The 15,734-nt window shown below is 37.6% G+C and overlaps 1 protein-coding gene and 1 long non-coding RNA gene across 23 annotated transcripts in view; one reads left to right on the top strand and one right to left on the bottom strand.

Moving 5' to 3' along the window:
- Nucleotides 1-645: 645 nt before the first annotated feature.
- Nucleotides 646-15,734, bottom strand: part of KIF1A (kinesin family member 1A) — a 100,229-nt gene continuing 85,140 nt past the window's right edge. For 10 of the 22 annotated variants that reach the window (XM_087933054.1, XM_087933047.1, XM_087933046.1 and 7 more), the window contains 12 exons: nt 12,017-12,043; nt 6,425-6,539; nt 5,651-5,784; nt 4,898-4,959; nt 4,579-4,724; nt 4,134-4,346; nt 3,128-3,205; nt 2,502-2,626; nt 2,227-2,373; nt 1,860-2,052; nt 1,035-1,153; nt 646-729 (listed from right to left, as the gene is read on the bottom strand). In XM_087933054.1, the coding sequence (XP_087789180.1) occupies nt 687-729; nt 1,035-1,153; nt 1,860-2,052; nt 2,227-2,373; nt 2,502-2,626; nt 3,128-3,205; nt 4,134-4,346; nt 4,579-4,724; nt 4,898-4,959; nt 5,651-5,784; nt 6,425-6,539; nt 12,017-12,043 (1,402 nt within the window). In that variant the 3' untranslated portion in view covers nt 646-686. Of the gene's footprint in view, nt 730-1,034; nt 1,154-1,859; nt 2,053-2,226; nt 2,374-2,501; nt 2,627-3,127; nt 3,206-4,133; nt 4,347-4,578; nt 4,725-4,897; nt 4,960-5,650; nt 5,785-6,424; nt 6,540-9,596; nt 9,621-12,016; nt 12,044-15,734 lie in introns of all 22 variants that reach the window. The other 12 variants (XM_026701106.2, XM_087933048.1, XM_087933052.1 and 9 more) reach the window with 2 other exon arrangements.
- Nucleotides 682-4,642, top strand: LOC148125834 (uncharacterized). Its single transcript, XR_015743541.1, has 2 exons — nt 682-814; nt 4,166-4,642. It is a non-coding gene; the product is annotated as an uncharacterized LOC148125834 (long non-coding RNA).

Raw genomic sequence — 15,734 nt, forward strand, 5'->3', positions numbered from 1 at the left:
AATGTTGTTAATTAAACAAACTGGAAAGAAATGTCTAGACAACAAATGCAACTTGAAAAGAAAATAAATATAGCCTTGCTCCTTTGGGTATCTTTTCCTTTACCGAAAATGCAGCCCAGCATTGGGAATATGCGTAAGTTAGGGGAGACCCCGAAACACATGATTAACAGAATGCATATTATTTTCAGTGAAGTAAATAGAAATAAATACCTTATAAATATAATCTCATACTACTCTTTCTCTATCAAGTAATTTGTAAAATGTCAACAGTAAGTAATGAATTAGCAGCACATAATTCTATCACTTTTATCTCTTTAAATAGCATTAGCGTTCACTCTTGCAAATTCCTATCTCTTTAAATTGAACAATTGATTTAGGACTTAAAAAAAAAACAGAAGGAAAGAAAAAAGCTCTTGCTTTGTTAGTAGTCATAAGCCACCCAATAGAGAGAAGAGTGGAAGATCACATATGTGCAAGAATTCTAGGGAAAACTACCCTTTTAAAATTACACAAGGGAAATGAGTTTGCCCAATGTAGCTGTAACTCATGATGGATCACTCTGTGGCACAGGCATCTGAGGAGATGAATGATAGGAAAAATCCAAATTTCAGATGGGGATCTTCCAACAGCACCCATTATTTCACGTTTCTGTTTTGTTTTGTTTTGAGGTGCACAGCTCTTTTAAGTTAAATTCTTGCCTGGGTTGTTGTTCGTCTTGACAATTTGGATCTGTTGGAGAAGCCAAGATAGAACAAATGTAAAGGCTCGAGAAAAAAACAAACAAAGAGAAATTATGCTTCAGACTTCCACCCAGGTACACGAATCTCAACTGAATCAAAGATTGCCCATCTCTAACAGTAGTATAAATGAACTAGTTTACTCTTTTTCTAGAAGAGCCTTTTTCAATTGGTTCCTTCTATAATTTTATACCAGCTATCCAGCAATTTAATGGGAGCTGTTTGTGCAAAACATTCAAAAAAAAAAAAGACATTCTTTGGAAAGTCAAAGATGAGTCTTTTAAGGCATTCAGTTACCTTATTGATCCAGCCAGGAGAGGGTTAAATGCATACAGCCAATCATGCATGTCCTTATCATTGCTTGCTTGCAGCAGAATTCCACGATGTTCAGTGCACACTGCAAAAGTGTTAGGGGTCTAAACCAAGTAAAAAGTTGCTAGTTAGGCTCATTTATAGAAGAACAAGATGACTGCAGTTTATAATGACTGCAACTGACTACAAGTTACAGAAATCAAGTCATGTGAACCGAGATCCATATTTTGCTTGCATACAGTCTTAACAATCCATAATGCAACACTCCATGTTCTGAAATATTTGCTGCACAAGTTGTTTTGCAAATATGGAACTTGCAACCTATATTTAATCAGAATGGGTTTGGTTATTTCTTCTCATCCCAAAAAATCCATTCATCAAATTATTCATTGATATTTATTATAGATATAAATTTTATAAATAATTTAAGGCAGTGAAGATATCCAACACACCTTCCCTTCTTACTTTCCCCACAACTACCCTGTGATGGGAGTTGGACTAAAAGAACGCCTAGAATGCCAAGGTCACCCAATCAGCTTTCATGACTAAGACAGGATTAGAACTCACAGCCTTCAAACCTGGTGCCTTAACCACTAGGCCAAACTGTCTCTTAAAGTGGTTACTATCACATTAGCGGTATATTTATCAGACAGTCTAAATAATCATCTTAGCCACAGTGATTTTCTGCCTTAACCCTAGTTCCTCTTTACAGTGATGCCAAAAACAGCCTTACTATAGTATTTCCTAGAAAGGGAAGTAAAGAAAGAAACCTGTTGTGTGGACACTTATTTGAACAAAGTTTACTCTTACTTTTAGCATTGCCTGCTGGTCTTCACTGTATTCCACCTGAGCTGATGAGAGATTGAGGACTGCTCTCTCCACAGAATCTTTGTCGCTGTTGTAGATGTAGACATAGGGGCGTCTCACAACCACATAGCGCTTCACCCACCCATTTGTATGGGGTTCCAGAAAGTGTAGGTAGCCCTTTCTGGAGACAATAGGGCTGTAGAGGAGACACATTCACATCCCATTTAATAATTACATAGAAACTTCACAGTGTGTGCTCAACAATCAAGTCTATGGAGCAATTTTGTGGTCTCTGGCACATCTGGAAGACTGACAGTTCACAGTTTTAGCCAAGTTGCTAATTTGCCCATAACTTGCCCATAGTTTTTACCTGACACGAATCTCTTGAATATCAGGAACCAATAGACGCTGGATTTCCTTATAATCCTCAGGGCCACAAACAGGGGATTTCTTCTTCTCTCCTTCAATGGTGAGCTCAATTTCAGGACTTTCTACTCTGGAAGGGAGCTGGAGAGGTCTGCAGAGAAAAAGCAGGTTTATAACTTCAATTACATTTTGATCAATGGCCTTTATTTTTCATAGTAAAACTATGTACCTTTGATACATAAACAACCCCGGCATTTTTAGTCTTGCCACTTTTCTTACCTGGCTTCTGTAGCAGTATAATGGCCTTCGATCAAGGATGGACAGGTTGAGGAGGGGGTCAAAGTTGCGCTACCAAGGCCTGACATGGAGGGATCTCTCAGCAGAGTCACTGACATTTCAGATAGCTGGGTATAAAAAGAATCTGTCACTGGATATGCTTCTCTGACAACAAATATCTCCAAATCTTGGTTGCATGCTTCAGCACTTTTACAACTATATATTCAGGGCCTTCTCAGAAAACAGGCACCCTTAATGTCTACAAATTATGCTCATTTATCATTTATTCTTCTAAAGGGTATGTGCAGTAAAAGAGAAAAGTTAGGACATCAGGGCTTTAGAATAAGCCCTTTAGGTCAGCTTGCAATTTGTTCCACAACACAAAGTAGAAGGTCAGGATGAGAACATTTCAGATACAGTGGGATTTCATCATTTCACAATTATCAGAATTTGATATTTTACTGTATATAAGTTAGTCTCCTTTTTTGCTCCAAAATCCAATGTATCCTGAGCTAAATGTATTAGCTCTATTCGGTACTCTGGGAGTCAATTCTGAAATGGATTAGGTTTTAAAATATGGGGGGTAATAAGAGTAATAAATAGGTATGAAAGCACAGAAGGTATTTTACCTTGCTCTCACTTGCACTCACGCACACGTGGCTATGGCTGTACTCTCTGTTGAACGTGTGTGTAAGAAGACGCAAGCACTGCAAAAAAATAGAGAAAGAGAAAAATGAGTTTTGATTCTGACGAGAACAAAAATTAACTATATAGGCAATCCTCTATTTACCATCACAGTTGGGTGGTTTTTAGAGTATCGCCACATGACCAGACTTGATTTTGTATTTATGACAATCATAAAGCGAGTCACCACTGTTATTAAGTAACCCATGAGGTCAGGTAAATCCAGTATCTCCAATGGGCCCCCCCCAAAAGGCTAATCATGGTCACATGACCATGGGATGCTGCAATTGGTTGTAAATGTAAGATGACAAGTGCCTTACATGAATGGGGATTGGGGCAGCGTGTCGTTTTACAACAGTCAAAAGTGCTTTACAGGTTGTCAAGCACCCTTCCTGAGACTCTCAAGACTGTTAAAACTTTGAATGGTCATTAAACCATTCAACAAGTAATTAAGTGAGCACTACCTGTATCTGAACAAATGTGGATAATTTTTATTCCTATGGGCAATTTTCCTACCTTTCTGTATGCCTCTTACACTATATGTCTCCCTCCCTTCTCTCTTTCCCTCCTCAAGCACAAAGATTAATATGGACTCCAATCAAATGTTCAACCCTTTGAAGAAGTGGGGGAAAGAAATTACAAAAGAAATATTTTGTAACTGATGATAAAAACTAGTGCTGCTGCTGCTGGAAATCACCACCATGTACTTGTATTGTAGAAATGTACATATATTCTCAATGGGCCTTCAAATTAAGGAAATGCTCTTTGCTGAGAAAGCTTTCCTGCTAAGAAATGTTATTTCTTCACTCAGGAATGACTGTTACTTTCACACAAAAAATACTATTGGAACTTGCAGAGAATATTCAGAATGCAGGTACAGAAATACCCATCGGATCATAGACTTAAAGAAAATATGAAGCCAACTTTTCCAGCACATTCCATATTCTGTACCTTGACTGCAAGTTCTTTCTGTCTCTCACTAGGAATATCAAGAGGTAAAGGCCTCCCTTCTGGGGTACCATCTGCAGAGATTGGAGATGAGACATAAGATGTGCTACGGGAATCAGAATCTTCACTGGAGCTTGAGGACAAGGAATCCAGACCTAAGCGCTGAGTTGTCTCCAGCTTCTCACGCAAGAGCAGATAATGTCTTGTTTTCTCAACCTATGGAAAGAAAGGCAAGTTTGCTATTGATACTTTCCATTATCCGAAATGGCCATGCCAGGTGAAGAATTCTGGAACTTAGAATTCATACATCTACAGGGCATCCAGGATGGGGAAGAGTATTTTAAGTATTTTACTCTACATCAATCTACTCTTGCCACCTGGCCCATTGGTTGGGGCAGGACTACATTGATGTGAAACTGGCAGTTATCAGGCCTCAGGCTAGTCTTACTTCTTGTAGAAGACTCAGTTTTTCCAGTTCCCACTGATGATCCAAGATGAGGCTATCACTACGGGGTCGCCACCCAGCTAAATTCTCTTCTCCTCGTACGTAGGCCACAGAGGTATCCAGCACACGCCTTCGTCTCCTTTGCATACCTACAGAGCAAATCTTTATTCAGCATAGCTGTGTTCAATAAACACATGCAACACATTCATTTTTTGTAAGTTATAGTAACAATTAAGTCTTGCTTTCTATAGCTATATCCCTCTTGTTTAACTGTAAGCCCAAAACCTCATGGAGACCCTTTCATAAAGACAAAAGTTCTTACCTGGACTGCCAGCATCAGCAACTCGGCAGAGGCTGAGTTCATAGACCCCAGTCACACGGTTACTGTAGCAGAAAATGAAAAACAGAGCAAGCTAATAGAACAGTGGTGGCTAACCTTTTTGGGTTCCCGTGCTGATAATTGCATGCGTACTTGTCTGCTTGTGCTTGTGTGCCATCACCCAGAAGGAAATGCGTGCGCCCCCCCATGCCTCCTGCGTAAGTGCACGCAACCTACGTGCCCCGCACTGTGCACTTCTGTGCATGCCCATGCAACCCCATGTGCATGCCACATGCTTCTGCGCATGCACAAGTATCTCCTGCGTGCCGCCACGCTGCCACACATGCACCCCAGATATTCAACTATCAGCTGTCGGGCGGGCAGCATGCACGCTTGCGTAGTAGACGTTTTCTGGGCGAGGGCTCGTGTGCTGGCAGTAATGGCTCTGCGTGCCACTTTCGGCACACATGCCATAGGTTCGCCAATACGGTAAATAGAAGATACACCATTCTTACAAATATAGTACATTCAAGGAATAATTTTACTCCACTGTTTCTTTCAAGATGAGCAGACCGAACTCTTTTTTTTTAGATAATTTTAATGTTATGCTTAAAGTTTTATATGGAGCCTAATGGCCCTTAGATAAGAAGTGAACATAACACAGTTAATGTCTATGAAGAAATACACCTACAGCTTCCATGTCAGGAGTATATTCTTTATCCTAATAAGATGTGCTTGCTTTCTGGCCTTTCTTACCTTTCTGAAGCTCGAAGGCTTCCACTTCCAAATAGATTGCGGATTGATCGAGAAGCAGGGAGTTTGGCATCTCTGGAGTAAAAGACCATACAAAAATCTTTGGTGACAACAGCAGGTTGGGTGCAGTTCTCCATCTGAAATGAGAGCATAATCTTATTATACTGTCAGGCCTGAAGAACCAGGACCACACATTAAGCTCCAGTTAAGTTGATTTATACACAAGATTTTAGTCAACTAATGATCAGTACTAAACTGGTGCTAGATACAAGTTAATGGCATTCAAGAAGGGCAGGACTTGGACTGTTTATGAAAATGTAACAACTCCAGGTTAATTACTCTCTTGACTCTGACCCCAGGCTCTATCTCTCCTTCACATATACAGTGATTATTAAAAAAAATACAAGCTTAAGCTGATGATTACATTTCTATATCTGTGTAATTTTCTTCCATCCCTAGAAAAGTTGGTTTGTTGTTGTCTTTTTCTGGGATTTTGGAGGGAATATTGAATCCAGCCCACATGCTTCACTTTCATCATGTTCCTAATCTGATCTGGCCTCAGTAGCTTTTTCAGCATCAGCCAACGCTGAATATCATTGATAACAAAGTATTAAACATCTCAAGTTGTTATATATTCCTGGTTACATGCATGTAGGAAAGGGTGGACTTGAATCATGACGTTATGCTTGGCATCATAGAAATTTTGAAACGCAGCCTTGCAGCTGCCAATGTGGATCTGACAATTGCACAGAGAGCATTATGTAGGCACTGTCTTGCCTCAATATAAGCAGAGAGGGTCATGTAGATTTTTTCTCTGTAAGGGGTAACACGATTCAGGAGCAAAGAGTTATGCATGGAGCTATCCCATGCAGCTTCAAACTGGTAAAAAGTCCTGCAGAGGAAAAAAACAAAATACCTGGTTAATAAAAGACTATAAATTATTCCAAAACATTATTAATAGGAACAAAACACAAACATGCACAAATGCACACATACACACACACTTACACATACACAGATCTGTCTGAATGATGTGGCCAAACTGGAGTACTCTGGCCCGAAATACAATATTTTGTTTGAAAGGCAAAAGTAAAAGCATCACTGGGAATTCTCAAGGAAGGTCTTGCGGTGTGTGTATATATATATCATTTCTATCTATATGGGGCCATTAAAATATATATATATATATATATATATATATATATATATATATATATATATATATATATATATATATATATATATATATTTTAATGGCCCCATATAGATAGAAATGATTTTGGAAAGGAGAGAAGGTGGCAAAAAAACAGGGAAAGGGGAAGGCAACACTTGAAAAGGGAGTTACATAGACATGAGGCATTAAACAATAAACAGGATTAGAGCTAAGAGTATACCAGACAGAAATAGCACCTACGGATCCATACTTCTGACTGAATGATTCTAAGCAATTGTGAGATCTATTGACTCATTCTTATTTTGGAACTGTTTTTATTTAGATAGCAGCCCGTTTCACATAAGGAGGCTCCAGACAGCCTATAATGAAACTGATTATTTACATATATTATAAAATGAATTAAAAACAATTCAATTATTAAAATCAAGGGGGGAGGGGAATGCTATGCATGATATAGCCAGTGTGGGTTCCCTACTATGTGTGGGTTCCCTCAGGCCTCATGAAAAAAACCACACATACTATGTTTTGAAGGCTTTCTGGAAGGACATAAGGGTCGGGGCTAGCTTCACTTAAGAGGGAATGAGGTTCCACAGGGCGGACCCCACAGCCCCCAGGCACCAAGAAAAGACATCATCAGCATCACTTAGTATGCCAGGAGCAGGGAATTTATGGCAATAAATTTATGGCACCCATATAATTGGAGTAGAGGGTGAGACCTCTCGTTCCCAATCAACACCAACTATTCTCAGAAAGGAAGAGAACCAGCAGAATATAGTTCTATCTGTTTCCAACCCCATGGTCGGTGGTATCTGCAGCCACTGCGAGGCCCAGGATGGATGCATTACCCTCATCCAATTCCCACTAGAGGTCATCCAAAAATGTAACTTAAGATGCCATCTAAAAGAGAAAGTGGGCAAGAAGCAATAAACTGTAGCAATTGAAAAAGATCCTTCCTTGATATAGAAATAACTGGTCATCGTAAAGCATTGCCTAAAGCACTCCAAGGCCACATCTCTTCAGTCAAATATGTTAAAATAAACAATCTTTCTTCCATTGGAAGGAAATACTAATTTTTGGCAAGCATAATCAGAAAAAAAGAAAGGAAAAGTGAGGATGCTCAGTATTGCTTTCAATTCTATATCGCTGGAAACATTTTCAGTATTACCTGGGCAGAATTTTGTTACAAAGTGCTTGCAGCTAATTTACCATGTTTTTTTTTTGTTTTGTTTTTTGCACATAACGATTTTCAAAATTGTGCACTATTATACCTGTAATCCTTAGTGTGAAAAATATGTTCTACGCACAGTAGATATTAGTCCAGAAGTTCTCAAACTTTGCTGTGCCATTCATGATAAATGAATTTATGTGATTCATCTGTGAATAAAACTAATGCTTCCAAAAAAACATGGTTAGATTATTTAAAACCTAAACTTTTAATGAGAAGAGTGAACGTGCTTAAATTTGGCTTATTCCTGGACTCTGGGTGTTATAACTAAGGCAGTCACTCTCATTCCATATTTGAATATCTGTTTATTGTAGCAACCTTCATAATATAAACCATCGCATTTGTATATGAAAGTTGGAGCCCAGACTGTGCAGATAGTCCTTGACTTATAACAGTTCAGTAAGTGACTGTTCAGTTACAAAGGCACTAAACATGTGACTTATGAACATTTTTCACCCTTACAACCATTGTAGCATCCTCATTATCATGTGATCAAAATTCAGATGCTTGGCGACTGATTCATATTTATGACCATTGCTATGTCCCAAGGTCATGTGATTATATTTTGCGACCTGATAAGCAAAGTCAATGGGGAGGCCAGATTCACTTAAGAACTGGGTTACAAACTTACCAACTGCAATGATTCACTTAACAACTATGGCAAGAAAGGTCGTAAAATGGGGCAAAACTCACTTAACAAATGTCTCATGGAACAACTGAAATTTTAGGCTCAGTTGTGGTCGTAAGCCGAGGACTATCTTTACTCCAGGCTTTCCTTATTACTTGGACAAGCCAACACTTAGCTCATTTAGGCAATCCATAAGCTTAGCACCCTATAGTGCTATGGAATATTATGCCCCTTCAGAAATCCAGATTTCCATAAAGAATAAATTCCATGGCTTACTAGCTGCTCTGGTCATGTTGGAACACCCAAAGGAAGTCAGAATTCTGCTGATTAGAACACATGCCCAATTTTCCACCTATTCCTTTTCAATCACATTTTCACTTAAGTGGTTTTTCTTCTTGTAAAACATACTTGGTTCAATTTTATTTTTTTTATATACCAGGGGCCATTTCAGAAATTACTTTCCAAACATAATTAAAATACCGGGACTTTCTCTCTCTCCTCCTTTTCTCTCATTTCCATCTGAGCATCCTCAAGTTTTAAAAATATCCTGGCATTCCACTATCACACAGCTCACCAACATTCAGTATCAACATAGTCAGAAGCCTCTTTAATAATAAGAGACACCAATCTACCTGTTGGAAGATATTTTATTAACAATAGATCAACAGCTGATTCTTGGTAAAGAGGATCTGAGTATTGGTTGATGCACAATTAACTACCCCATTCTAAACATCGGACATTTTCACAGACGTTTTGCAAAAACCAAAAGAGCTAAATTCACTGAGACACAAGCAAGTCAAAGACAAATTCCAAAAAGGAAGGAAACAAGTTCAGGACAGGAAGAGTGTAGAAGTGAAGAGAAAAGAAAGGAAACCAGTAAGAGATCAGGCAAGGGTATGAGAGAAAAGTGAGACAAAAATACCTAGTGTCATTTCCAAGTGAAATGCTATAAGTGGAAGGCAACCCAAGACAAACACACGTACAGATACACAAAGAAATTAAAATGTCAGAAAGCATTGTTTATAGGTGTCTGAGAAACGCTACCCAGAGAGGCAGCTACACAGGGATGCATGGAGATTTGATGAAACCAGCCATAATTAGATACAATACTTGCTCTCTCTTCAATCTCTTAGTAGAAGGACATGTACACAATAGGAAGCCCCCAGACTGTTGTGCTGAATATATCCCTCTTGTTTTCTAGGTGAAAGTCTAATAGTCCTGGTGATTCAGTTAGATTTTTAAAAATATATTATATTATATATTATATATAATATAATATTATATATTATATTTAATATACTATATTATCTGTAGATTAAAAATTTTTAATCTGTAGATTAAAAAATTAACCAAATTATCACAATTGTAATTTTCAGTATGAGAACTGGATTTCAGTCTCCTCCAACCTGTTGCTTTGAAGATCTGTCGGGATGACAGCTCTCTGAATCACTTGGCACTTGGCCTGGAGTTGTAATCTTAGCACATCTGGAATGCATGAAATTTGGAGAGGCTGTGCTACAATGATTTCATGAAAGTAAAATTTAAAGGAAAAAACCCTTTCAGTCTACAGTACTTCCCTAAAAAATACAGCTTCTCTTAACAGTATCGAGCAATGATACTGTATTGAGGAGAATTCAGCAAGTTTATTTTATCATATCAAACTACAGTATATTCTAATTATCAAGAAGGAACAAGCAAAGTGTTCCAGGCAAAAGTGCTACAGTAAGATGAGAAGAAATATAGCAATAAATAAATTCCAATGACTCTAAAAATGAAATCCAAAATTAGAAATATTCATTCTTATAAAATAATCATTTTCTAATTCTCAAAAGGTAAAATCAGCTTAATCTTCCAGATGACCATCATAGAAAGTCTGATGTAAACTTTGTTGTATAAACCCACACCACATAAGAAACCATTAATGGAAACCAGTTCCATCATCGTGCCTGGAAAAGGCAACAGAAACTCAGTTCAAATTGGCAGAAAACTGCAGATGAAGGAACAAAAATACTGGCACCAAGGCAGGAAATGCTTCTAATTTTAGTGAACTGAGCTATAAATCACAGTGGCCCCAACTGTCTTGTCTGATTCATCCATGGTATACTCCAACAAGTTATCTTTAATTACACTTTTGGTCCCAAATTTTTAAATCTGAATGATTAATTAGAAGGCACTGCAATAAAAAAAATTTACATAATTTTTACAGTGACCTCATAAACTAAGGACATACTTCTTAATTGCATGCTGACTTGCAACTAAAGTTGATATTTTATCATTTATTATATTTTCTAACACTGACATCTCTAAAACAAACACATGCTAAGTCTAGATTCTAGCAAGCAAAATAGGCCTAATTCAAATATTAGCCTAAACTAAATCAACCAGACAATTTTTCTTTCCATTTTCCACTTTAGCTTCCCTTGATTTTTCAATAAAAGACAATCATTGTACTGGGGTTAGGGAATAGAGAAATGTTTGAAGAATTACATTTTATATCATGACCTAGCTCTTTTAATCCTGTTCTCTGACCTGGCATAGGTTTCCTCCTTAACATAGTGTCTCTCCAATATATGGGACTTCAGCCAGTGAGACCAGCAAGATCTTGTCAGTATTTAAAGAATTATATTCAGTAAATTCCAATCTTCCTAGCATGCAGAGTTGGCCATTTTATTGGCTCCTTGGGATGCTTTAAGATCTAATCATTGTCACAGCCCAAGTCATGCAATCCATTTGATACTTGAATTCGTACAGTTGCCTCAGACTACATTTTGAACAGTTTTTGCACCCACATGTGACTGAAGACATCCTAGGAAGCCTGTTAAACACCCCTCCTTCATTGATGACTCTTTCACACCATCTTGGGGTTACCCTAATCTCCTCTCTCACCCCCAGTCACATAGAGCATAGCATCTCATGAAGCCTGCATCAGTTCAACTCCTTTTGTGTTACTGCCAAAGCCGAAAGCAGGGGATGAAGGAGTTTCAGTATGGACAGGACAGGACAGTCTTTTTTGGGGCGGAGATGGGAGGGAAGGAAAGAGGGAAATCAAATGGGGAAAAAGTGCTGTCTCCCAGCCACCCAGTTCCCAAAGAGAGCATATATGGATGAGAGAGAAATAAGAAAAACACTGGCCTTTGAAAGAAAACTTACAAAAAGCAACAGCCAAGGAACAAAATGGAACAAAAAGAAGCCCGATGATGCAGAAGAGAAAAAAGAACGGAAGAAGCTGGTGTGTTCAGGTAGGTGGAAGCAAGTTTAGTCTACAGCATTGCTAACCCAATGCTGATTTGAAAAAGGTGCGTGAGAGGAAATAAAATATATGGGAAAGCTCACAAATAATACCTAGGCATATCCGAATCAAGAAACTGCCTGCAAAAACACAAACAATCACATGGTTAGTTTAAATGGGCAGTGGTGCTGGACGTGGCAGTAGCATCAGCAGTTTTATCATGCAGATCTTCCAAAGCCTAAGCCCTACAAACAGCTCCCCTCTGTCCCACGTAGAAAGAAAGCTCAAGGCCCTCTGATGAACACATTGTAAATTAGTGAGTGAGTGCAGTAACAATGAGATGCACTGAAATTTCTAGGGTTCAGTTTGGGGGCCTTTACTGCAGAGCCTTAAATTAAATCAATTCACTCAAATTCAAATGAAGTTTGTTGTCAGTACATCACTACCTAAAGCAAATGTAAGCTCCCTCAGCATTGTGAAAGTGAACAGGGCAGAGCCTTTGGTATATTTGCAGAAGTCCTAAAATGAGATTGACAAGTCCATGTCAGCCACCATTTTATCACTATTGCACATAGTTCTTAATCAGGAATTTTTGTCTAGTATACCATCTAGATCAGAAGTGCCTGCCATTTAGAGTAAGTGGGATTTTAAGCCACCACAGGTCTAAACTACAAAGGCTGGTTTCTCCAATTGCAAAATGGCATCTATTTCAGATTTAGGAGACAAGGTAAACGTTTGCTGAAAGAGTTGTATATGACAGTAGAAAGATTGGGAACGTCAGTGTCTGTCTGCCTCTCAACAGGCCATTTTATTCCACGTTGTGAGAATACATTCATTGGCTATAAACGGATATGTAGGAAAAGTACTGTCCTCATTTAGAAATTCAGGCTGTACTAGGTTTGCTTTTTTTGTTTTGCTGTTGCTGACTTGTCTCAAAGAAAACCTGCCCTTCTAGTGTTTTAGACCAAGTTTAAGACTTGCGGACTTCAACTCCCAGAATTCCTGAGCTAACATGACTGAAGGAGGAATTCTGGGAGTTGAAATCCACAAGTCTTAAAGCTATCAAGTTTGAAGGCCCCTGTTTTAGATATTCTAATTTCATTCAATCTGATTCATCATCACCTTTTGTCTAATATTTCCTATAAATACTGCTACATGGCTTTACAGGAGCTTCTTGCCAACACACAAGGAGGACTTTTACAATGCTATGAACATGAAGTTAGTCTGAAGTTCTCTTGCATCATGTTACTCAACGATATTGTGATACAGTAAATAAAGTCTAAACTAAGAGATGGTTATAGGCCTACTGGGAAAATATCTTGTTGATACATGATATCTGGGAACTGAAACAAGTGCCCATGTGGGTGGATGAGCTAAGTTCCCAACAAAAAGTTCTTAGTTAAGTACTATCAAGATTTAAAGAAAGTTCCTAAAATTCATGCAAATTAAAAAAAAGATGAGAAATGGGTGCTCTAATGCCATCTTTGCAACTTGATACAATCCAGATGGGATCGGATTACAACTCCTACTGCCTCAACATAAAAATGCTACCTTGGGATGACAACAATTGTAGTCTCAGATTGGGAACACATCAGGTTGGAAAAGGCTGTTCTTGTAGATAGACCCTTTGTTATTCTTTTCCTTCAGCCAAATCTGGCCAGCCTTCCTAACAACTTTAAGATGCCAGCCATCAATTCTGTTTTCATCCATTCAGGCAGCTAAGAATAATGCTCATATGGGAGAAAAAGACATCAAGAGGAAGGAGCAGTAGAAACCTACGGATATGTGATTCCTAGTCTTTCTTACTTCTTTGGCTCAGAAGCCTCAACAGTAGACTTCTTATGGTTTATGAGAATTTAGAAATTTAAATTCTGGATTTGATGAAGGCTGCTACTTTGAGCACCATAACAGGGCACTTGGCTAATAAATGTTCCAAATAAATCAAATGGTTAATCAATCCTGAAACATACTGAAAACAATCACACTCAGGTTTCCAGCCAAGAACTGCAGAGTTTGGGAAAAATATTAGAAAAAATACCACTTCTAGAATATGTAATAGGGTGGCTGTTTTCAGCCCAATTTCCTTCAGAAGTCATTGAACTGGAATTCCCAGCATGCTGAATAGGAATTCTCGATTTATATCCCAATACATTTAGAGGGCACCAGATCAGGGGAGGCTGAGATAGAAAGCTCAGGAACCAGGGATGAAAGAAACTTTGTATGACCAGGATCGATTGCTTTCATTCTACAATGCAAAATCCATCATACAATTAGGAATACTTCCTAATATTAGTTTTAATCATTGATTTTACAGATGACTGCATGTTGACAAGCCAGGGTCCTGTAAAACAGAAGTCTGCTTGGCACGTATGCTGTTAAGATTAGTGTAGGAATAACAGTAACCACTAAATAAACCTAGGAACAACAGTTTCCAATAATTATTGTTCTTGATAATAGGTAAATTTCCTCTAAGTTTTTACCTTTCATTTTTGCTTATAGGTTAGCTGTTATTGTCACTGAAAAAGCTGATATCTGGAAACATCTTTATATAAATTGTATCTACTTCAATTTAATCAAAACTAAATATCAGTGAAAGGAACAACATTGCTGTACTTCATTTAGCTTTGTTTTCCTGTTTTGTTTTGCTTTGCTTTTCTTCTGTTGATTTATTGCTAGCTTGTTTGGAAAGGAAAATTTCTTTTGAATAGAACGTATTTTTATATTATCATCAAACACATGGAATTTTCGCTCAAGGATATACAGGATATTGATATCCCTGTCAATGTCTTCATTGATATGTGCCATACTACCTTTAATAAACTAATTAAATGGGAGGGTGTGTGCTGTGTTCAACCAGTTCTTTTTTTGTAAGTTTTATTTGAGTTTTCACAAAAAGAAAAGAAATACAAGTAAAACATCTTTTTTGAAAGCAGCATAATCCTGGGTTACATCTCTTCGTACAGACACAAATTCAAGTTCATGCTCATTTTTATATTCCATTCCATATCTTATTACTATTCTATATTTTCTACATACCTTCTCCCCTCTTTTAACTTTCTTAATTTTATTTTATTTTTTTCATCTCAATTCAAATCATTATACTTATATTCTTTGTCTGTCCTGTTTCAACTGTCTACTATCTTTTCTCCTGTAATCACTGATTGGAGTATGATGCCTTTATATCTTTCCCCTAAAATTATAACACTTAATATGATACATAACTTCCATTCGGATTCTGCTTGGCACATTCTAAAACTACACACTGTATTCTTGAAAAAAGAAATATATATATAAATGTATCATATAATTAAAACAACAATCCATTCCAATTCAATTCTATCATTAATCTTCATTTAGATCTTAACATTTTACATGTTACTTTTCAAATAAGTATCATACTTCTATGGGAACAATTATAAACTTTCCATAGTTAATTCCCCGCACTCTTCACTTATATTTTATAAAACACTGACTAATTAAAATGTTCCCGTTCCTTCCTAATTCAATTTTCTCGTTTATTTTATTTCATTTATTTTATTCACAAACATTTCCCCAAACCACACCAACTACTTTATCCCTCTTTTTAATCATACGTTGTTTCCAATTTTCTAAAATTATTTCTATTACAAATATAACAATACAATCTTATGTACCTTTACAGAATCCCTTTTTCAGTTAGATTTTCACCCATTATCTCTGAATAGGTCCTGTTTCTTTACATCTTGCTCCAAACCTTTGTAACTTCTCTTCCTTTCCTTCTTCCCTCTCTTCTTCTCTCTCCCCTTTTTACCCCCCTGTCTCTCCACCTCCATTTCCCTCTTCTGTATTCTC

Source organism: Pseudonaja textilis, chromosome 4, assembly GCF_049901715.1.
Source record: "Pseudonaja textilis isolate UNSWEBS1 chromosome 4, rPseTex1.2, whole genome shotgun sequence".
In the NCBI taxonomy this organism is placed as follows: domain Eukaryota; kingdom Metazoa; phylum Chordata; class Lepidosauria; order Squamata; family Elapidae; genus Pseudonaja; species Pseudonaja textilis.